Source organism: Telopea speciosissima, chromosome 4 (genome assembly GCF_018873765.1).
Source record: "Telopea speciosissima isolate NSW1024214 ecotype Mountain lineage chromosome 4, Tspe_v1, whole genome shotgun sequence".
NCBI lineage: Eukaryota > Viridiplantae > Streptophyta > Magnoliopsida > Proteales > Proteaceae > Telopea > Telopea speciosissima.
Genome location: NC_057919.1, coordinates 22,273,973 through 22,296,708, shown reverse-complemented (window position 1 = coordinate 22,296,708; position 22,736 = coordinate 22,273,973). Strand labels below are relative to the sequence as shown.

Here is a 22,736-nt window from a genome sequence, read left to right as displayed (position 1 = left end):
CTATTTTAGCTAGGACTATGGTGTTTTGAGTTGCAAATGATTTGATGTACTTGAGAAAAGATTGCATTCATATCATGGCTTTGACTTTTATGCAGTGAAAGCCATCATGTGAACATAGCATCAAGGGAAGTCAAGCAACAGAAGAATATGAAGGTCACTCTGGAGGATATGCTAGTGTCATCTAACATGGAGGATCACAGAAAAGAACTGCAAAGGAAGAAAGATAAAGAGAAGGAAGCTCAGGAGAAGAAAAGTAGCGAGAAAAGGGTGAGACGAACTTTTTTTCCTCTCATTAATCTCCTTCAATCTCCTATTCTCCCTCTCTCTCTCTCTCTCTCTTGACATTGTTCATTCTACAGAAGGAACATCTTGAACGAGAGATGGAGAAATGTTTTGTTCGCACCCACCCTTTGGGGAAAGATAGAAATTATAACAGGTATTGGTTTTTCAAGCGTGATGGAAGGATTTTTGTTGAGAGTTGTGACTCCAAGCTGTGGGGATATTACAATGTGAAGGAAGAGGTAATCATATCATTCACATACATAAACGTGACAAAACCAGTTTATGCATATTTTTCAAATTTTTAATGTTTACAACCTGCCTTTATTAAGCAGCTTGATGCATTGATGGGTTCACTGAATTGTAAAGGGGAGAGGGAGAGGGCTCTTAAAAAGCAGCTTGAGAAATATTATAACAGAATATGGTGAGTTACTGGTCTTAAATAAATAGGGTAGAGATTTCTGTCATTCATTGATGAAAGATTCTGTTGATCGTTGTCTTTAAATATGTCTTTTTTGGTTTAATATATTTGAAAGTGGTGGTGAAAGTAGAAGGCAATAGTTACAGGAGTAGCTTCCATTTTCACACTTTGGCTGAATAATCCTATTGTTTTATTTGCTTATCAATGTCCTTTTACATTATGTACATCAACTAACTTTTTGATAGATACAAGTTAGCCTTCTATGATCTCCCCCCCCCCCTGCCCACAAATTTACGTAATAAATTTCACAGTTCTAATGGAAGATCAATGTAATGCATGTTAAGTAACTTAAGTTGTTAGGGTGACCAAGTGACCCAAGGCGTGCATTATATATAGTATAGCAATAATATAATTATGTTTATATGCTACATAAATAATCAACATTTGAGCCACATCAAGAATCAACATACAAGCCAGATCAATGCAATATGATATAATTATGCTAGTAATGACCTAATATGAGAAAACTAACATAGAATAAGCAAAGCATAAGATATTATATATACATATTCATAAAAAACAAAGCAATAAACTAAAAGCATAATAGCATATAACTAAGAAACAGAATTATAGAGCACTTAACTATCTAAGTATGCATTAGGCATGTTCTCATGTATCGCAATGCTTCATAATCCTGTACACAAACCAATAGAAAGGTTATATACAGAATCTATTTCATATAATTTTAACACAAACACACACATACACACAATACAATAAGCTGTCTGCCCAGGTCACAAGGCAGGCCAAGCTGTCCAAGGCCATGCCCAAGTGACCAAGGTGGTCGCCTTTCCTGCATCCAATAAGGCGACAACATGCCTTAGACCCTGAAATGCGACTGGACGCCTAGGCGACACCTAAAAAACTATGCACATTATGTTTGTGAGATGTTGAAATTTACATGGAAGTGTTAACTACTTACATGAGATGGTTGTCCTCTTATTGGAACATCCAATCTTCAACCTCATTATGGCCATTGCATAGTTTGTCATCTTTGGGATGAGTATTTTATCCTTGTTCTTACTCGTAGGTAAAAGTGCTGACTGTTATTCTACTGCATCTTTTTGTATGTTATCCCTTATTTTGGGGGGTGAAAAACACCAGAAATTATTTTCAACATCAGTTAGCCCATTTATAATCTTTGAGGGGCTCTGTATTTTTTAGATAGATTGGAGACTCGATTTTCCTTATTGAATATCATGATAATGTGAATGTCCCCTCTCCTTCCCATTACTAGAGAATAGAGGAAGAAGAAATATTTATAGAAAACAACATATGGAGGGTGAGATTATCCTGGCAGCATTCAGGGATGTTGTTACTTTTAAACTGCAGTCCCCCAACCCCAAATTTTTTTGGGCAAAGTTTCCTACACATTGGTTGTAGGGCGTATGTAGGAATTTTTCCTACATTCCTACTTTTGGCTATGTGGACAAGATGATTTGGCATTTTGACGATTGGATATACAGGGCATCTCCTATAAAGGCCACATGTAAAATGTTATGGCTTGTTTCTCCCACTAAGTATGTGGTGCTTCACTTGATTTTTTTTTTTAAGGGGGGTGGGAGGAATGAATTTTTTTCCTGTCCTGTTCCCTGCCTGGTACAGTGGTCCAGTTCCTCTCATAGGGAGGCGGAATGACGTTTCAACCTCCCTCGGGCAGTGTGTTCGGGCAGGGGGTTAGGTCGTCATTTCCCGCCCCCTATGAGAGAAACTGGACCACTGTACCGGGCAGGGAACAGGAGACAATAATGATCCAGGGGGAATAGGGAGGGGGAAAGGTACCAGCCAGGAGACTCGAACTCGAGACCTCCTGGTGAGCATGGGCATGAAGCGCACCACAGCCCACCAACTGCACTAGGCAGCTGTTGGTCACTTCACTTGATTTTCTTTTCAACAGTCCCACTTTTTCGGATAATTCTCAGAGCATTATATGACACATTTAAAAGTTAGATTGCTCTGGAATTTGACACATGACTAGGTGATAATGTGGACAATATGTCCACTGAATTTGGGAAGTTGCCATGTGTCAGTTATAAAGGAAATGTAGGAAGTAGTCGGGACAATATGTTGGTGTTTGACATGGCTACAGGGTTTCTGTGCAGAACCTCCTGTAACAACATATAAAAGGTGTCCAACAGGACAGAATTTTCAATTTGGAAATGAAGTTTCTTACTTACATAGATCATATTAATTTTGATAACTCAATTACCTATTCAAATATCATCACTATTTGAGTACTCCCTTCACACTGGACAAATTTCTTTAAGACTTGTCTGGTGAGGAAGAAGAGAGGTACAGAATGAGACTATCTTCACTTCCCTTTGTTTCATATGGGATATTAACCGGCTCCTTTATTGTGTGTGCGTGTGTTACAACTTCCACAATCATACCTACCTGCTAATGCATGCCATTTGCAATTTCACAGCCCTGCATTGCAGAAGAGATCTAGGGATATTGCTCAAAAGATTGCATTGGAAGAGGCTGTGGTTCGGAGGTCAACACGTGTCCGTGCCCCACCGAGGGACAGTCCAGCTTTGGCATTCCTCCGGTATGTCAACAAGTGGAAGGACTGACACCTGGTGCGTTTGGAAATGGGTTATTTCTACTAGATTAAGTGGATGCAAGGTATGGGAAGTTTTCAAGTTATGTCCTCATTATATTCTTTGACGGCACTATTTTTTGTGGAGCTTCATGTTCCAGTATCTTCATGATGGACTTGCATTTGATTGGAATCTATATGGAAGAATATTCCTTACACCATACAGCCAAGGACAGATAGTCTGACAAACTTAATCTCAAGACCCCAGATAAAATGGAGTTGGTGAAGTCTCTTGTTTTCTAGAATTTTGGAGGTTACTTATTGTCAGTTTTGCTGTGATGATATCCCCATTCAGTTTTGTAAATTGAACTTGTGCAGTACCATTAATCCAATTAATGCAATAGATTATACATGAATTATATGTAGAATCTCGCATTATCATTCTGTAGATCCAAATTCATATTATGATGAATATATTCCATCATGTTCCATAAAATAAATAGAAATGCTCCTTTTCCCAGAGTTGCCATGGGACTGAGATCTTCCTGAAAGATTCAGGTAGTAGACCTATCAAATTTGCTTGTCCTAAAATGTTTTTGATCAGTCAGAAACATCAAACTGAATGGGTTTCTGTTCTATGGTATTCATACTTTCTAGGTCACCATCAACTCCATCTGTAGTTGATTGAATTGGTGTTATGCTAGTGTGTGATGGTTAATGATTTGGAATGAATTTTACTTTGATTTGATTTGGAGGTTAGCTATTACGAGAAAAGGCTAAATCGAAGGAGAGCAAGCCCAAGGACCTTCTACTCAAGTTAGATTGGAGTTCGGATCCTCTCCAGCACGCATCAAACGGCTGAAGCGGTCCGACACACGCCCCGAGGGCAGCTCCAACTGTCCTATGTGCACTGGAGAGGATTTTTGTGCCTAACATTGAGGATTTTGGTCTGAGGTCAACAAACTGCTTAAATAGATATTTTTTCCTAGCCTACCTTGGGCTGGGGATAAATGTTTAAGTCCAATATCCGAACAAGCAAGGTTTTGGCTTATAATTTAAATTAAGATAATTAAATTATATTAACCCATCTGTTGGTGTCAAGCCCAAGGATCAAATCGGGTCTACATGCTCCAACAATTTAGCAGTGACTACATTCTTTCAAAAATTGGAATCCAATCGGTTGAATCGATTGATTCAGATCAGAATCAATAGTGATTGATCAACCGATATCAGATGATTCTGAAAGATTCTGGCCAATTAAGATTGGAATCGGGATTGATTCAGTCTCCGATTTCAATTTTCATAACCCTTATTGGCATCTTACTTCTTTTTTTTTGTTTAAACAAAACAAAATACAAAAAGAATGGGAGGAGCAACTTATGGAAAGTGGAAATAAATGGACCTTTACACCATTTAGAGGGGAAGGTGGGATGGGATTGTTGGGAAGATGGGACTCACATGTTGATGGGGTAAAAATAGGTAAAGTTATTTTTACCACGAACAGTAACCAAAGTCCCACCAATTAGAAAGGGGTGAGATTTTAAAGTGTCACATCAATAGATAAAGCATTTAATGATGTTCCTTGAGCTTTTGTAAGTTCACCACCTCATGATAACCAAACAAGGTTGGGGTGGGATTTTAAAGTGCCACATTAGCATTCTCCCACACCACCTAAGTCCCCTCTAAACAAACGGGGCCTAAAAGGATTAAAAAGGAAAGTCCCTTGTCGGGGTTGTCTTACACAATCGTCTGCAGTCAAGCAGTTGGGCCTTTGTTAGCCGAAGGTCGTATATGACTTTCCTTATCACCAAATCCTGGGGGCCCTTTTGGCACCCCATTTTCCCCCTTGGGCCCTTCAGGTTAGGGGTGTTAAAAGTTAGCCCACACCTGTAGGCCCAATTTGAACCGATCAGTTGATGCCCAAGATTGGTCTGACCAATTACCAAACATGTCAAGCCCAAGCACCAATCACCAATTGATTAATAATCAGGCGGTCCAAATGCTATTACCGACCGTTTATAGGCCAATTAGCTTGTTTAAGCCAATTCTGCCCGATTATAACCCGTTTTAGGACTGTCCATGCTCCATTTAAAAACCATTTATAACCCATTTAGTCAATTAACCTGTTTAAATCCCCATTGTGGACTGAAAACCGACCCATCAAAAAAAAATATATATATATCCACGCTTTAACCTACGAGGAGGCCTGATTATTATCATTTTTTTTTTTGGGTAAAGACGAGGCCTGATTATCTAAACAAATGGAAACATGCCGGACCTTAAATTGGTAAGAATCAAGTAGGCCCAATCGCAACTGACCGACCCCTACTTCAGGTGGCCAATCCCTCTTGGGGCCACCATAGTGGTGCGCCGAGCACCCAACTAAAAAAAAACCCAAAAAGGAAGTCCCTACAATAATGCATATCATAAATGGAACAGATTTCAGATGAGGCATATAAAGCAAGTCCCATTTATCCAGCGGTTAGAAGTAGGCTTGTAAACGGATCGGATGTGATTGGATTTAAATATTTTCTGGCCGAATATGAATACCTCTAAATGGATTTGGATGCGAATTGAATTTGGATTTTTGATCATCCGTTTACATCTCTGCTTTTAGTAACCCGGACCTTCCTCCTCTTAGTGGATACAGTTCACTCTCAATCCATATCTCTTAGATCACGATTCTCATTTCCTCATTCTAGAACCTATTGAATCTTGAAAAACCCTCAAGATCATTATTTACTTACTTTTTTTATTATTAAGTATTCGAATTTTTTTTCGGATGCATTTCTATTGGAGTATTCAAATTTTTTCCAGATATCTCTAAACGAATACAGATGTCCCTAAACAGATACGAATGCGAATCGAATTCAGAATTTCGATTATCCATTTACATCCCTAATTAGAACTCCTATAACACATAGGTGTTGGTGCAATCAACATTCTCATAGCTAGAGTTTTTGCGATCCTTATCACATTTATGAATGTCTATATCAAATCCTCAGCACCAAAATAAGAGGAGTAAAGAATTTTTTTTAGCTATGAGAAAGTCATTATACAAGATTTATACTTGGCATGCATTATATAGTTTTAAAGATACTAATAACTAGGCCTGTAAACGGATTGGATTCGGCTCGGATACGGATCGGAGGTAATCGGATTCGGATATTTCTTGGTCGAATACGGATACCTCTAAATAGATTCGGATGCGGATCGAATTCGGATTTTCGACCATCCGTTTACACCTCTGCCTTGTGTAACCCGAACCTTCCTCTGCCTAGTGGATACAATTCACTCTCAATCCATAGTTTTAGATCATGATTTTCTTTTCCTCATGTTCTAAAACCTGTTGAATCTTCAAAAACCCTCAAGATCATTATTTACTTAATTTTTTATAATTAAGTATTTTGATTCAGATTTTTATCGGAGTATTCGGATTTTTTTCCAGATATCTCTAATCGAATACAAATGCGGATCGAATTCGAATTTTTTGTTATCCATTTACAGCCCTACTAATGACCAACCTATGGGCCTTAAACCCTTGATAAAATCCAGCACAAATAATAAAGAACCATCATTCTTGGCAGAAACATAGATATATAAACCATAAGCCAACAACTAAGCTATTGGATTCTGGCATTTTTAAGACTCTCAATATTAATATTTTATAATACTATTTTAGAGTAATTTTCATCTAGTCGATATGTCCGAGTGGTTAAGGAGACAGACTTGAAATCTGTTGGGCTTTGCCCGCGCAGGTTCGAACCCTGCTGTCGACGATTTGTTATTTAGTGTCTTTTTTCTCGAAATTTATAACACATACATGTGAGAGACAACTACTTGTTCTACTTTTTACCATTTACAAAGGAAATAGGGGTATTTAAGAAAACAAAATAAACATGTGATTGGCTTTGAGATGTACGTTCACCTGCACATGATCCATGTTCCCTTTTTAATTTTTTTTGCTTTTGCAGCTAATGTAAGGGTGAAAGTTCTAAGTGTGACTTGGGAGCAGGCATTGAGGTATTGGTATCCTCGTTGATATCGATTTCTGTTGATGTTGATGCTGATACTGATTGGTCCAATTGGTCGGTTTTACCCCTAATCTTCATAAAAAATTAGGTTTTTTATTTTTTATTTTATGATTTTACCCTTAATCAGATACCGATACCTGATCCAAGATCGGCCAGGGCCGATACCTCATTCCATGCTTGGAAGAGTACGTCTAGAGATTGTGTGTCTTTAGAAACATATCAACAACAAATTCATGGTCTGGGTAGGAACTTTTTACATCCATCCTAATAAGGTCTTAATTCTATTATGGTTTTTCTATTATTTTGATGTTTTATAAATAGAAATAGAATTCACAAATTATACCAAACACTTGTAAAAACGTTTGTGTCAAAAAATACAAAATGAAAAATGATACCAAAGAAAACTTAAAAGAATAGCAAAACGAACCAATGAAGAAGTGCTAGTTTTTGACACTCCTACCCAAGGCTCCCAGGGTTTGTTAAAAAAAAAAAATTAAAAAAAAAAATCCTAGTTTTGTGTTCTTATTGAAATGTAACTCTTTGATTCGTGGAGAAATGATGGTGTAAGCTTCTAGCTGGTGCAATCTAAAAAACTAACTGCTTGGTTTACAGAAAACCTGACTTGTAGAACCCATATTTTCATATGTTTACATTCTTAATAAGAAAAAAAGGGAAAAATAAAACATAGATAGATTGGAGAGACTAAGACATCCTTCTGCAAAAGGAGTCTGCCTCCTCATACATGTCCCTAGGACTCAAAAAAACACACAAAAAAAAAAAAAACAAACAAAATAGGAAAGATGAGGAGGAGGAGGAGGAGGAGGAGGAGGAGCTGGTGATATACCTAATAAATACCCAATATATTCCACTTAAAGTCCAGCCAGCCCAATCAACTTGGTCAACCCATAAGTAATACCCATAGCAAGCCAACCCCCAACCAACACCCTCAAAGAAGACCTCTTCAAAGGTGACTTCCCCAACACAGCACCTATACCTCCAAACACCAACAATGCCAAGCTTGAAAGTGCAATCACCACCCCTAACCTCACCTTATAATCTTTTATAAAAGAAGCTGATAACAGTGGCACCAGAGCTCCAACAACAAATGAAAGAGCTGATGCTCCAGCAGCCTTGAATGGGTTTGGCAAGTCTTCTTTATCACTCTCATCCAGACTTTCTTTCTCATCATCAACTGAAGCTTTATTCTGTCTCTTTATCTCAGACACCTCTATGTCATACTGCGAGTAAACCGACACGAACTCTCCGATCGCCATACTACAAGCTCCGGCAACCATCCCTGCAAAACCAGTAACAATCATTGATTTAACATCTTGTCTAACAGCTCCTACTCCCATTATTAAGGATGCTGTGGAGACCAAACCATCGGTTGCTCCAAGCACAGCAGCTCTAAGCCACTGTGCCCTTTGGGAGTAGTTAACTTTGATTTCTTGGTCTATCTGTTGCTCAACATCATTGTTTCGTAATTGGTTGCTAGCAGCTTCTAGTTCAAGGGTTGCCATGGAGTGACAAGAGAAGGGAGACGATGAAGAAGGCTAGGTATTGAGAAAGGCTACTTAGAAGAAAATAGAGATGATGAATGAAGAAGGCTTGTGGAAGCCACACGCCATTGGAAGGGTATTTATGGAGGAGAGGATATGAAGCCTGGCCTGGGGTGGGTCACAGCCTCATAGGATATGACATAGCTAACAAAAAGAATAGTGTTCATCCAAGAATAAGAGACAATAATATTACATGGTATCATCAATTAATTAGAGATACAGATGACAAAATCATTCCTGCAATATGACTCATCAAGTAGTGCCAGTTACATGGCATCGATCATCAACTAGCAATTTGACCTAAAATTTAATTGGGAGTAGAATTATTTAAAGAAGAAAACACATTTACTAGAAGGTTCTTTTTAATCATGATTCTAACTATCGGTATCGGATCGCCCGTATCCGGTAGTCCGATACCGGTTTTTCACCTTGCGGATACCAATACTGATACCGTATCGATGATACAGTACAGACAAAGGGTCAAATTGTCAAAAAAAAAAAAAAAAAAAAAAAAAACTACTTTTAAATGAGGATCAGGGGCAAATTTGTACCATACGGCTGATCCTTACCGATATCAATTCGATACCATATTGGTTTCTAAGTTGACCGATACCCATTCTGATACCGTGCACTAAAACCATGTTTTTTATCCCCGAATATCCCTCAAGGCTATGAGTTCAATAATTTTGAGGGTGGGCCTTGGTGCAAGAGTACAAGTTGCTCCATTGTGATCAAGTGGGGGTAAGGTTGTCTACATTATGACCCTCCCCAGACCTCCCAATGACGGGAGCCTCATGCACTGGGTACCCCTTTTTTTTTAATAAATGTGATAATGCTTCAGATAGATGATTATGACTAGGGTATATTTTTGCAAGCGAAATTAAGTAAATGATAAGGTAAGTGACCAATGGGTAAATTGTTTATTTTTTGGTAAAGTGGCCAATGGGTAATTGTAATTGATAGCTTCCCTTCTTGTGCCCACATGAGATTGAAAAAAAAAACAATTAAAACACAACAAACAAGATAAAGACATTTATGTATCTTATTAATATAACTAGTAAATGAGCGTGTGCTGAGCACGATTATGTATAACTAATAGAATTCTTGTATTAATAACATAATGGTTTTTTATAACAGTAAGCCTCATTACTTTTTTCCAACCTTGGAAATCCTAGAACCAAGCTGCCCTTTAAATTTTATTAATTATGGAAACAGAAGAAATCAAATGTATGGAGACATACTTCTTGCATTATTACCTCCAAGAATGTAAGGCTGCTTTAGGGGCGGCATGTTTGATATGTATGTTTATCAAATTCAATTTAAATTAATATTAATTCTCATCATTTTTTGTGTGACTTAACGTGCGCGCATTAAGGTTAGACCTTTAAATTGCTCACAATTAGGGATTGAATAGTTGTTATACTATATATTTTCATGTGAATGAGATTCTCAGAATATAAGTGTGAGTATTCACATGTTAAGTGTATCAAATCGGATCATGAAGAGAGTCTTGCAATGTAAACCGTCTATTATATATTTGCACAAGACTTCATTGTTGGTGCTCTAGTCTTTAGACCTAGGAGGTCTTCATTGTTGCAAGTGGGTGTTGGTGTTTTGGTGTTCTTAAAGGTTAATGCCAATAGTGTTAATTATCAATGCATTGGATTCACAATGTTCGTCTATGAATGAGAGAGATTCTTAACAAGGAATCCACTTCCCAAATAGATAAAACATCAAGTGGGAATTCGTTAACTGTGATTGGATAAAATTTTGTTCCAGGTGACAATTTTGTAGAGTGTTTTATAAATGTTTTAAAATTTTATTATTATCTAAATAATAATATTTAAAAATATTCTATCAAAGTTTTACATCCAATCTTGTTTGAGATTTCTTGATTAAATGTGTTTAATAGATTAGGAGTTTGATGGTGCTAATTTTTCATAACCGATAATCTGTCAAGTGATATTGCAAAGTGGAGAGACCAAGAGGTAAATTATTTAACCAATATGTGGATTTTAAATTACCTCCTGCATGGGTAGAATGATTAGTAAATAGTTTGTTTTTAACTTTAGTTGCAGTACCTTTTAGTAAATAAGCTAGAGGTGGATTGCAACAACTCTAGTAGGATCGCCCCATAGGATCCCACCATTTGTTTTATTTAACCATTTGGTTTTCACTTGAGTTGCAGTACCTATATATATATTACAATAGGAACAAAAACAGAAACTCAAGAACTGCTGGAAAATCAAAAGAAGTATTGCCTGTGACTCACTCTTCCCATATGGTGCATATGATGCATATGGTGCATTGGGAGGAGAAGAATTTAATTTCTACATATTAATAAGTATGGAAAATGATCAAAATGCTAGTACTAGTCTTGCATATGACATCATGGGAGGGTGACATTGTTTTTCAAATGTAGTACTAGTTAATGTTGTTTTTATTTTATTTTATTTTTTTAGAATTGTTTCTTAATTGGCTGAAAAACAGCCACAAACAAAGAAGGGAAGCAGTTTTCTGTCCGGGAGTACTGTGGTCTACACCAGCTCTCCCATGTGTCTATCTCTCTCCTCCTCAAAACAAGGGGGAAAGATGTCTTTTCATATGGAGAGGAGAGAGATAGACTCATGAGAGTGCTGGCGTAGGTCACACTCCCGGACAAAGTTCTTTTTTCCAACAAAGAATTAAAGTTATATCTTGTGTGTTACTATTGTAAATGTAAAAGCATAACGAAGTTTATCATCACAAGCATCAGAAAATAATGCAATATTAGTCAACTGCTCAAGCTGATTTTCATAATGTAATTAATTCTTTCATTATTTTGTTAGTAAAATTCTTTGTTGATTTTTAACAAGAAAAAAAAAAAAAAAATTGAGTCTGGATCGGCTATCCACATGGTGAAAACCAACCGAATAGAATCCCTATACCTCAGACTCTCCGCCCCGAGTGACAGATAGGGTGAAGATTCTGTTTGATTGATTCTCACCACATGGGGTGGGGTGGCACCCCACATGGGTAGAGGATCTGAACCCAAAAAAGAGAGACCCTCCATCAATAAACAGTTCATAGGTAGAAACATGAATCCGGATCAGCTACCCACATGAGGACGGGTGGGGACAGATCTGACCCCTCCATGGGGGTGTGATCTGTCCCCACCCATCCTCATGTGGATAGCAGATCTAAACTCAAGAAATGAATCCATGTGGTTACATGTATGACCTAGTCTGTTTGTGCTAGATGGTTGGATGGTCTACCACTTATTGAAAAAAAATACACACTTTATACCAACCACTAGAAAATTTTCAGACAAAAGTTCCATTAATTATGTAACTCTCCATATGATATGACTCCACATTTGGTAGAAACCGGGTTGTGATCAAATGCATTACAAAATTAATAAAAGAAAAAACTAATACAAGGTTCCTCTACTATTCATGCCTTGATAACAACCCTTTTCTTTTCTTTTCTTTTCTTTTTTTTTTGTTGTTTTTGTTTTTGGGTACCTTTAATCTTCTCTATAGTGTTAAGACTGTCCTCTTTCAATTCGGATTAACTCATAATGATATGGATTTTTTTTTAGTAATTTTCTTGACTTTCCCTTCCAAAGCAGGAAGGAAGGATAACATATTAAATAATAAAAAAATTCAATAATCAAGTAAAGTGACAAAAGAGGGTATTTGTTTTATGAAGAGAGAGCATCTTGAGCGTTCACACACAAAAAAAGGTTTTGAATAAGTTAAAAGAGGGAGCCTCACTTTTTTCCCTAAGTCAAAACTGTTTTTTATTTTTTAATAAAAAAAGTTCCCATAGAGAGAAAATTTATATATATTTTTTTGGGTAGAACAAATCAGAGGAGAGTAATGTGAACCAACCACCAAGGAATGCTATTCACCTCCACTTTAGTGGTTCCAACTCCCAACTTTCAAGTGGGTAAAGTTCTTATAATTTTAATGGTTAACACGTCAATCCAAAAGAAAGTATACATTTAATACTCAAATTTAGTGGATTATCTTTTTTTTTTTTTTTTGGTTGAAATTTAGTGGATTATCTATTGCTCATATCATTGTCTCTTCAATAGTCTCTGAGTACGTTTGAGCCTGAAAGAATTGTACCATGCGTGCATCTGAAGTTAAAAGGTTTGAGAAATGATTGAAAATCAACTAAGAACAGTTAATTAGTAGTTTAACAGTCAAAAGAAATGAGATCAAACTAAGTGGATCATTAAGCCAAGCTTGTCAGTAAGGACCATGTAAATAAATTTTCTCCTTAATATTAACCAAATAATCTATGCGATGGTCATTTCACTTAGTCTTCAGGGATTTTTCCTTTCCATGCTGTGTGGCAGTCATTTCACACTATCCTGTGTCTAGGTATAGGAGTCGCGCTGCTCACTATATACACACACACACAAGAGCGAAAGAATTTAATTTACTGCCTCACCCTCCATGAAATCAAATATCCCACCCATGTTAATTCTGTTTCGTACGCTCTCACTGGCCCCAGTGCTAGTGTAGGGACTACACGTCCAAACAACGATCATGAAAAGCAGCTTGATTTTAGATAAATGTCATTCAGAGAATTAGATTTAAATTATATTTTCCTTTACGGTGGATTAATTAGTTTTGTTAAAAACGCAATTTATTTTTGCATCAGGATTCTTAGTTAGAGTTGATGCAGGATAAGAGTCAAAACCTAGCCCGAACCATTAAGATCGATCGAAACCGATCGAAAAAACCTGAGACCAAATCGAACCGATCCTTATTGGATTGGTTTTGGACTAGGGTATGACAAGACCGGTTGAAAGTCGGACCGCACCGGACCGATCGATAACAAATCGAAAACCGAACTGAATGAAACCAATAAGAAAATAATGAGTATAAGGTTATGAATCATTGAATTGATTTCAATATTAGTGAGCAAATTTATGGTTGTACGATAAATTGTTACAAATCAATGAATATGAGATTATGAAAATAGAAAAATTGATTTGTAACAATGCTTGTTCCATTGATCTCCTTTTTAAGTGTGGGGCTAATGAAATATTTTATGTAGGCGCAAAGAGAAAGAGAAGAAAATAGGCACAAACCGAATCCAACTTGTTTAAAAAAACCTGATACCGAACTGAATCCAAACTGATATCAATTCGTTATCATAACCCGAAACCGACACGAATCCAAACCGCACCGAAACCGAAAAGTTCTTATTAGATTGGTCTCGGTTTCTCTAAAGACCACACTGAAACCAAAAAACCCGAACCAAAACCGGACCAAACCGACCCGACTCATTGACACCCCCTAATGTAGGATGTCTCCTTATAGGAGAAGTTCTCTCTGAGAAAGTGTACCATCCATGCCCATTTAGAGTAGAGGATGAAATGACCGCCCCGCCTCTTATGAAAACCCGTGCATACATAGGTGCCACGCTCCTCCTTATATTTGCTTTCTTCTGCTTTCATGAATTGAAGGTTACCTATTAGTTATATATATTCGTGCTCAGCACACGCTCATCTACTAGTTGTATTAATAAGATAGATAAATGTCGTTATAGTATTAGTTATATAGATTCGTGTTCAGCACACGCTCATCTACTAGTTCTATTAAGATGATACATATAAATGTCGTTATCTGGTTTGTTGTGTTTTAATTGGCGTTTTCAACGAACTATGATCTAGAAAAATTTCAATCTCATGTGAGCCCAGAAAGGGAAGCTCAAAGCTGTCAATTACCCAATGGTCACTTAACTTATCATCTACTTAATTGCTTACAAAAATATACACTATTTATAATCATCTGTTCCAAGGTCCACACAAGAAGACATCGAATTGAGTATAATCACATAAAAAGAAAAAAAAACAAAAAAATTACTGAAATCATCGTTGGAGGATATTCGAGGATCAGAAAGATGCTGCTTGAGTTTGAATTTCGAAAAAGATCTACTAAAATGGATTGCCAATAAAATTTGTTATGTGTCGCTTGAATTTTTATCCATTTTGAAGATTGATCCGTTCGATGTTTTGGTGGTTATCCGAATGACATTTTTTTGAGATCTGTGATGGTAGTAAAACAATCCATCATTCTTGTTTGGGGATGCGCGGGGGGAAGTGACCCGATGGATCGACTTGTTTGGAGGAGTATTTATATGTTTTACTCATCTTTTTTTATTTATATGTTTTATTAGTCTTGTTGTAAAAGAAAGTGAGAAGTTTTTTCAAAAAAAAAGGGAAAAGTCAGATTTGGGATTTTCAAGCTAGGGTTTTCTGGGGAGAGTTGTTGCCACCATTTTTGGTGTTCTAAAGAGATTTCCACTGTAATCTTTTCTTCTATTACATAGTGAATCATCTTCAACTTCGCCCGTGGACGTAGCTCATCACGTTGTTGTGTGAACCACGTTAAATCTCTGTGTTATTTTGTTTTCTTTGTTTTATTTGTTCATGTTTCATGGTATTTGTTTTAACAAAATTAATTTATTCTCCTAGACACCATATATTTCATTTAGAATAAGTTATAGATAATGATTCAACTGTAAATTTTTTTGGACTAAGTTTTCTTCCACCCATAGAGGATGGTTCACCCACCATCCTAGGGTTTACGAACCCCTATAGGGTTTTAGTATGTTCTCAAAATACCCTCCCAATACCCCCTCTTGCCTTCGCCCACCCCACGGTAAATGGAATCTCATTCACTATGAATGGAGAAAAACTCGGTCCAATTTTTTTTTTCTTTCTCTTTGTTTATTACTCAAAATATTATTACTGAAGATTTGCGACAGAAACAAACAATTGAGACCGTGGCCACACCTTGATCAAACAGTGATGATTGGTCAACCCTGGATACGTGGCTGATTTATCAGGGGAAGCATTACACACCACAAACTAAGACGATTAATGTGGTAATTTATATATTTCACCACTTATTTGAGAATAAAAGGAAAACGGGCAATAGAGTGTGGATTAGGGTTGCAACAGGATCGGGTTGGGCTGGGCTTTATAGAACCCTAGCCCAACCCTAAGTCCCCTTAGTTGGGCCCAGGCCCGACCCGACCCTGACTCAGGGCCAGAAAAATCCAACCCTGACCCGCCCTCAAGGTCGGGCCGGGCTGACCCTGATTGTCCCTAATTATGGGGAGGCGGGAAAGAAATGCATGGGCTGGAATGGACCGGGAAGAACATTATCAATTTTACATAAAATAACAATATAATAAAATGTATTATAACACTTATTGTCTTCATATATAATATATTATATAAAAAAATTTGGGTGACATTTTAAGTTTATAATGTATATGTTATATCAATGTATATTTTATAGTATAACTTAAATCAGGGTCAGGCCATGCCAGGTCAAGCTTAGCCCGAGGCCTCAACCCTAACCCGACCCTACCCTGACTCAGGGCCAGAAATTTTCAGCCCTAATCCGCCCTCAGGGCCAAATATCTCAGCCCAGGCCCTGTTCGGACTTAGGGCGGGTTCGGGCCGACAGGGCCAAACTTACACCCCTAATGTGGATTAATTTGATGTGGCTAACCCTAGCTAGTAAGAAATTTCGTGCCCTGGCAATATTGGATATATGGTTCTGCATTGGTTTCTTTGTGAGACACCTTATATGAGTTGTTTAACACAAGTAAGGGTGCCAACTTAGAATAGCAAAAATGGATTCAATATTTCACACAGTGGGTTTTGGCAACAAAATATAAATTAGGGAAAATTACATTGATCTCCTTGATTAAGAAACTAATTAACAAAAAAATTTTATTTTGAAAATAAATAGTGTTCCTTTGCATAGGGCATATTTGTTACATGCCTGGTCAAATGGGGTCTAAATTTTACTGATAAATAACCTACAGCTACTGCTGCTCATATGTAACTTTTTGAGTGCAAATGTACTAGGCGCGGGAAAATGTGTAATAAATGATGAGTTATACAATATAATATTCTATTAAAAAAAAGGGCTTGAGAGAAAAAACAAAAAATCTTTTTCTTTTTCAAGCAATGATTTTGGCCATTGGAGATTGTGCAATTGAAGATGATCGTGACATTATATTGCATTCTTTCAAAAGAGCACGACACTTGTGTTTTCTAGATAATTTACAAACTCAATTTTATTTCATTATTACATGTGTTCATTGAGATTTTCACTCCATTAATTTTTATAATGGATACTGTATCGATTTGCTTCCGGCCATCACCACCAATATAGAAGACTAAAACCAAATGGCTAGAGCCAGGGAACCTTGGGGTGAGCTTGCCTCACAATAGGATCTTAACAAATTAATATCCTACCTTTTTTTTTTTTTGCTAAAAGGATATATCATTTGTATTAGAAAGGAAAAAAAAAATAGAATACAAAGTAGATGCCAAAAAAAATACTGGACAGAAGCCAGAAACAAACTACAAAATTACTAGCGGAAAACCTGCTCCCACCTTCGGCATTGCCGTGAACATGAGAGGAAAAACTCTAAAACTGAGAAACAAGAACTAAATAAACCGAAATCTTGATCTACACTGGGCATCTAATATCCTACCTCACAAGTAAGACCTTAACAAATTAAGTGTTAAAAGTTGAAACCATTAATTATAAGGTAATAAGATTCAATGAGACCATATTGAGACAGCTATTCCAAAGCACTCTTACCTATTCCAACATGGAAAATTATCACCTCCAGTTTGTTGACCGGCCCAGTTCCCCAGTTCCTCTAATAGGGGGATGGTGGGTCCCACCCGGGCAGAGTGTTTGGGCATGGGTAGAGAGGTCATTTCAGCCCCCCTTTGTTAGAGGAACTGGGCCGGGCAGCCAACTGGAGGTGATAAAGATCCATTCCAACACTTGGAAGTGACTACATCATCTACCACATGGCTCAAACTAGGTGGCTGTTTACCAAGCCTTAGTGCCACTGTTTATCATTATTTAATTCCAAATCTTGGATTATGCATGGGTTAATACCTCATAATACCAAATTATGAAAATTAAAAGCTAAAAGAGAACAGAGTACGTGGATGGTATATCCCACCTACTCTTGCTGTATCATAATATTGCATGCTCCATCTCCCAAGTATTAGGTCTAACTGATGATTCCATGTAAATGGCACTTGATTGATGAGTCATGTTGGAGGCTTGAACTGTTCATCTTTACTCTCTAAATTAATAGATTATACCAATTTAATGTCTCTTCCTGATTTCTACTTAAAATTTTTAGAATTAAAACAACTCTAGATTTGTCATTTTTTTCTTGTATGAGCACCTTAATGATCTCACCAGATATTGCCTCCATGACCCTAGGGCATTATCCTCTCCTCCATAAATACCCTTCCAATGGCGTGTGGCTTCCTCAAGCCGCCTTCACCATTTCTATTTTCTTCTAAGTACCCTTTCTCAATAGCTAGCCTTCTTCATCATCTCCCCTCTCTTGTCATTCCATGGCACCCCTTGAAGTAGAAGCTACTAGCAACCAATTACCAAACAATGATGTTGAGCAACAAATAGACCAAGAAATCAAAGTTAACTACTCCCAAAGGGCACAGTGGCTTAGAGCTGCTGTGCTTGGAGCAACCGATGGTTTGGTCTCCACAGCATCCTTAATAATGGGAGTAGGAGCTGTTAGACAAGATGTTACATCAATGATTGTTACTGGTTTTGCAGGGATGGTCGCCGGAGCTTGCAGTATGGCGATCGGAGAGTTCGTGTCGGTTTACTCGCAGTATGACATAGAGGTGTCTGAGATTAAGAGACAGAATAAAGCTTCAGTTGATGATGAGAAAGAAAGTCTGGATGAGAGTGATAAAGAAGACTTGCCAAACCCATTCAAGGCTGCTGGAGCATCAGCTCTTTCATTTGTTGTTGGAGCTCTGGTGCCACTTCTATCAGCTTCTTTTATAAAGGATTATAAGGTGAGGTTAGGGGTGGTGATTGCACTTTCAAGCTTGGCTTTGTTGGTGTTTGGAGGTATAGGTGCTGTGTTGGGGAAGTCACCTTTGAAGAGGTCTTCTTTGAGGGTGTTGGTTGGGGGTTGGGTGGCTATGGGTATAACTTATGGGTTGACCAAGTTGATTGGGCTGGCTGGGCTTTAAGAGGAATTGGGTATATATATGTACTATATCACCAACTCCTCCTCCTCATCTTTCCTATATATATTTTTTTTTACTTAACTTTATAAATGTTATGAAATAATCTAGGGGACATGTATGAGGAAGCAGACTCCTTTGCAGAAGGATGTCTTACTCTCTATTCTCTCCCATCTATGTGTGCCTTTTTCTCTTCATTTGGTGTGTTTTTGTTTTTTTTTTTTCCTCTTAAGATTGTAAACATATGAAATGTTGGTTCTCCACTTCAGGTTTTCTGTAAGCCAACCAGTTAGTTATTTGTGCATTTCTCACTCTCCTCTCCATATATGTGCATGTACCTATCTCCTCATTTATTGGGTAAGAGTTTTGCACAAGGTTAGATTAATTTCAAAATTGTACACTGGCACCCCTCATAAGATTAAGATTATTGTAGCACACCCGTGCAAAATGTCTCATGTGCCTCCTTAATTTTTAATGTTTTTCCATAATGCCCCTCTTCCAAGACATGAAACTTTACATTGTCCATGTAGCAAACCCTCTCCCTATTTTATTTTACTACATATTTTTTAAAGGATTAAAAGGAATATTTATGAAAACAAAAGGGATAGGTAGTGTTACCACATGAAATGTATAGAGGATCTGAACTCTACAAATTCAAAATTTTGGACAAAATTTTCCTACAAATCAGACAGATCTAAGAGCCTTTTTTCTTCTTTTTAATTGAGTGTGGAGTTTAATTTGGGTTGTTGTGCTTGTGTGGGAGATTTTTAATTATGGTGCAACTTGTATCACCAAAGTGGTGAACTAAGAAATTTTAATCTTCTTTTAAGTTCCCCTTGTATTATTTCCAAAAATTAATTATTTAGTACAACGGTAAAAAAATGTTTTCAAAAAGGGATGAAGAACGTTGTAGCTTTCTATGAATGCATAAATATTCAAGCTAAAGCTAAAGGTGAATTATATTGTTAAATCACAATTCTAAAATGAACTATTCCTCCTCTCGATTTTCTTTTGCCTATCCTATCTATTTGCCAAATGAGACTTTAACTACTGCAACTACAAGAGATAACTAACACTGCCGAGGGGAGGAGGAGGGAGAGGGGTGCCTTTTTTTAGCACCAATATGCAAATCAGGAGAGTCGGACCCTTGACCTCCTAATGCATTCCAACTGGCAAGTCACCAACCAACTGACCAAGCGGTTGTTTGCATTTCCTCCTCTTGTTAAATTATGTAAATTAAAGAAAGAGAGAGAGAGAGAGAGAGAGAGAGAGAGAGAGAGTTTTGATCAAGCTTTTGCCTTCGTTGTTGGATCAAACTACCTGCTTGAGGTTAGTATATCAGTTTTAGCAACCTATTGTGATAAACGGGTCGGATTTGGAAATTGACATAGAATGCATCTCAGGTTTATACTAGGTTTAGAGAGCAACATTCATAAAAAGGCTAGCAACATGCATAAGATCCATGGATCAAAAACTCAACCGAAACCTGTCGAAACCGTTGAGTTGTCTCAGTTTCGAAAGGTTCCGAGATGAGTTACACTGTAACTTTAAAAAATCCCTAAACTCGTCATGGTTTCGACTGAAACTGTTCGAAACCATGGCCTTTTGAATTGCTTTTTCCTTGGTAAAACCTTATTTCACTTTCCTATCTTCTTTTTCCCATTCAAATCAACAACAGGAGCTCTTCTTCTCCGATCTTCTTTGGCATTCTTTAGGTGGATTTGCTCGGTTTCGGCTAGAATTTCTTCATAACCTTGCCATATCAAGGTTAATTTTGCGTTTTCTTCTCCATTCAACTCATCTCTTGAAGAAGGGGATATGATATTGAAGGTGTTGAGCCGATTCAACAAAGGGGCTGAGGAATTGGAGTTGTGAGAAGAGGAGATCAAGCAAAGGAGTGTGGTCTTTTAAGGGGTAATGGTCTCTCACCAAATAATGCTGATGTATGTGTATATTCCTCTGTTTTGGGTTTGGTTTGGGTTTCAATTGAGATGGGGGAAACATCAAGGATTCTAGGGTTTAAATGGGAATCTAGGGTATTAAGAAAGGGGTTTTTGTAGAGAAAAAAGGTGAAGATTTGAAAGAGGTTTAATGGAGGAAAAAATAGGAAGAAGAAGTAGAAGATGAGGAGGATAGGGAGTTGCTGCCTACTGCTACAATGCATGCTACAGTACCGCACATTGTAGCAGCGCTGGCTGCCAAGCACTCCCTCCCCTCCCACCTTCTACCTCCCATAGTGTATGTGTGTGTTTGGTTGGGTGCTTTTTGGTCTTAGCCACTACTGAAAAAAAAGAGAAAAAGAAAAGAAGAAGAAAAGGAGAGGACTAAGTTGCTGATTGGATTTATTCTAGTAGTTAGTTAATGTGAATACATGTAATGTGTACTCCAATGGATTTTTGGTTGGTGTGAGAGTTACTTTCATAATAAATGAGTGAAGGGATAATGTACTGTTAAAAAACAAAAAAAAAACCTCATCTCCTGAAGAAGGTAATAGTTTTTAAAATCCAAAAAATCATTTATTTGTACTTTTTTAGTAAATACATGGTGGCATCTTAATGTTTTATTTGGATTAAATGTATTATTCAGGGTTTAACTATTTTATAATTATGTGAACTAATTATAATACCACTTTAGTGTCTGTATCATATCAGCGTGTACGTTAGGTAACTTGGGTCAATAACTACAAGTATCATTTTCAGTGATTTTTTGGTGAATGTAATTCATAGATTATGTTTAAAATGTGAAAAATAGGCAACCTGCAAAAAATCAAACCTAAAAAAACTTGTTTTGGGGTCGAAACCTTGGTTCCCCATCAATGAGAAAAAATCCTTGGTTTCGATCAGGTTTCGACCGAAACCTACCAAAACTCAGTTTTGGCCAGGTCGAAACCCGTGTTTTATTTTTTTGCTTGATAAGATCTTAACTAAAAATACCATCAAGGGCCAGCCATTCTCTATTTTTTTTCCTGTGTAGTTATTGGTATCAGAAATTTTTGTGATATTTTTGAAAGTCACATGACAGAGCTGATCCCTCAATTTTATTGGTTCTTCCTATTTGAACTATATGTTTCTACTATGAATTGGGAGTGTGTATATTGTAAATAATGGCTAGAGTATTGGTACATATGTTTGAACATACGTGGGATGCATGTCAATATATACACAAGTCACCAAAAAAAAAAAGAAACATACACATAAGGTATTTGTTTGAGTTAAACTTTGAAATTTGATGTGGCTAATCTAGACCATGTACTCTCTAACGGTCAAAATAGACATATCGTTACCATAACCCTACTACTATTCATATTTTTTCTTATGTTTCTTTTGGCCCAAAACCCTTTAGGTTTTTTGATATGAGCAGAGCACCCTGATTTTCTTAAGATCGTTAAAAAGGCCTAGGAACAACCTGTCAGAGAAATGTTGTCCCCCCTTCTTATTTTTACCCAAAAGCTTAAATTTGTCAAACTGTGTAACTAAAATTCTAATGTTTTTGGAAACATAGATTTTATTGTCAATGACTGTGAAACCCTTCTTTTTGTCAGTCAAAGGAAGCTCCAAATTGATGGGTCTATATAACCCTCAGTGGTGAGGCAGTAGACCAAGTCTCGTCGGTTCTTTTTTCTTGTATCACCCTCTCTTAAATAGGAAGAGATGGAAGGATTGCGGGAGTTGTCACCTAGATAAGGGTCTACGATCTATAAATGCCCCCCCTTTCGGGGGAGAGAATGAACTTCAATGGATGACATTGGTCCGTCCAAATCTCTGGGTAAACTAAAGCTTACGGCCTG

At 37.2% G+C, this 22,736-nt stretch overlaps 3 protein-coding genes and 1 non-coding gene across 6 annotated transcripts in view; 3 read left to right on the top strand and 1 right to left on the bottom strand.

Annotated features, from left to right (window-relative positions):
- The window catches only part of LOC122658207 (DDT domain-containing protein DDB_G0282237-like), a 45,461-nt gene extending 41,725 nt beyond the window's left edge, over positions 1–3,736 (top strand). For all 3 annotated transcript variants that reach the window (XM_043853119.1, XM_043853120.1, XM_043853118.1), the window contains exons 9-12: positions 96–267; positions 360–521; positions 615–703; positions 3,186–3,736. In XM_043853119.1, coding sequence (XP_043709054.1) covers positions 96–267; positions 360–521; positions 615–703; positions 3,186–3,333 — 571 coding nt within the window. In that variant the 3' untranslated portion in view covers positions 3,334–3,736. The remainder of the gene's footprint in view (positions 1–95; positions 268–359; positions 522–614; positions 704–3,185) is intronic.
- A 3,260-nt stretch (positions 3,737–6,996) lies between these two features.
- TRNAS-UGA lies at positions 6,997–7,078 on the top strand. The gene has a single exon. It is a non-coding gene; the product is annotated as a tRNA-Ser (tRNA).
- Positions 7,079–8,202: 1,124 nt separating this feature from the next.
- Positions 8,203–8,853, bottom strand: LOC122659086 (vacuolar iron transporter homolog 4-like). Its single transcript, XM_043854238.1, has one exon. The coding sequence runs from the start codon at positions 8,851–8,853 to the stop codon at positions 8,203–8,205; it is 651 nt and encodes a 216-aa protein (XP_043710173.1).
- Positions 8,854–18,304: 9,451 nt separating this feature from the next.
- On the top strand, positions 18,305–18,955 carry LOC122659085 (vacuolar iron transporter homolog 4-like). Its single transcript, XM_043854237.1, has one exon. It carries the CDS (start codon positions 18,305–18,307, stop codon positions 18,953–18,955), a length of 651 nt encoding a protein of 216 aa, XP_043710172.1.
- The last annotated feature ends 3,781 nt before the right edge of the window (positions 18,956–22,736 follow it).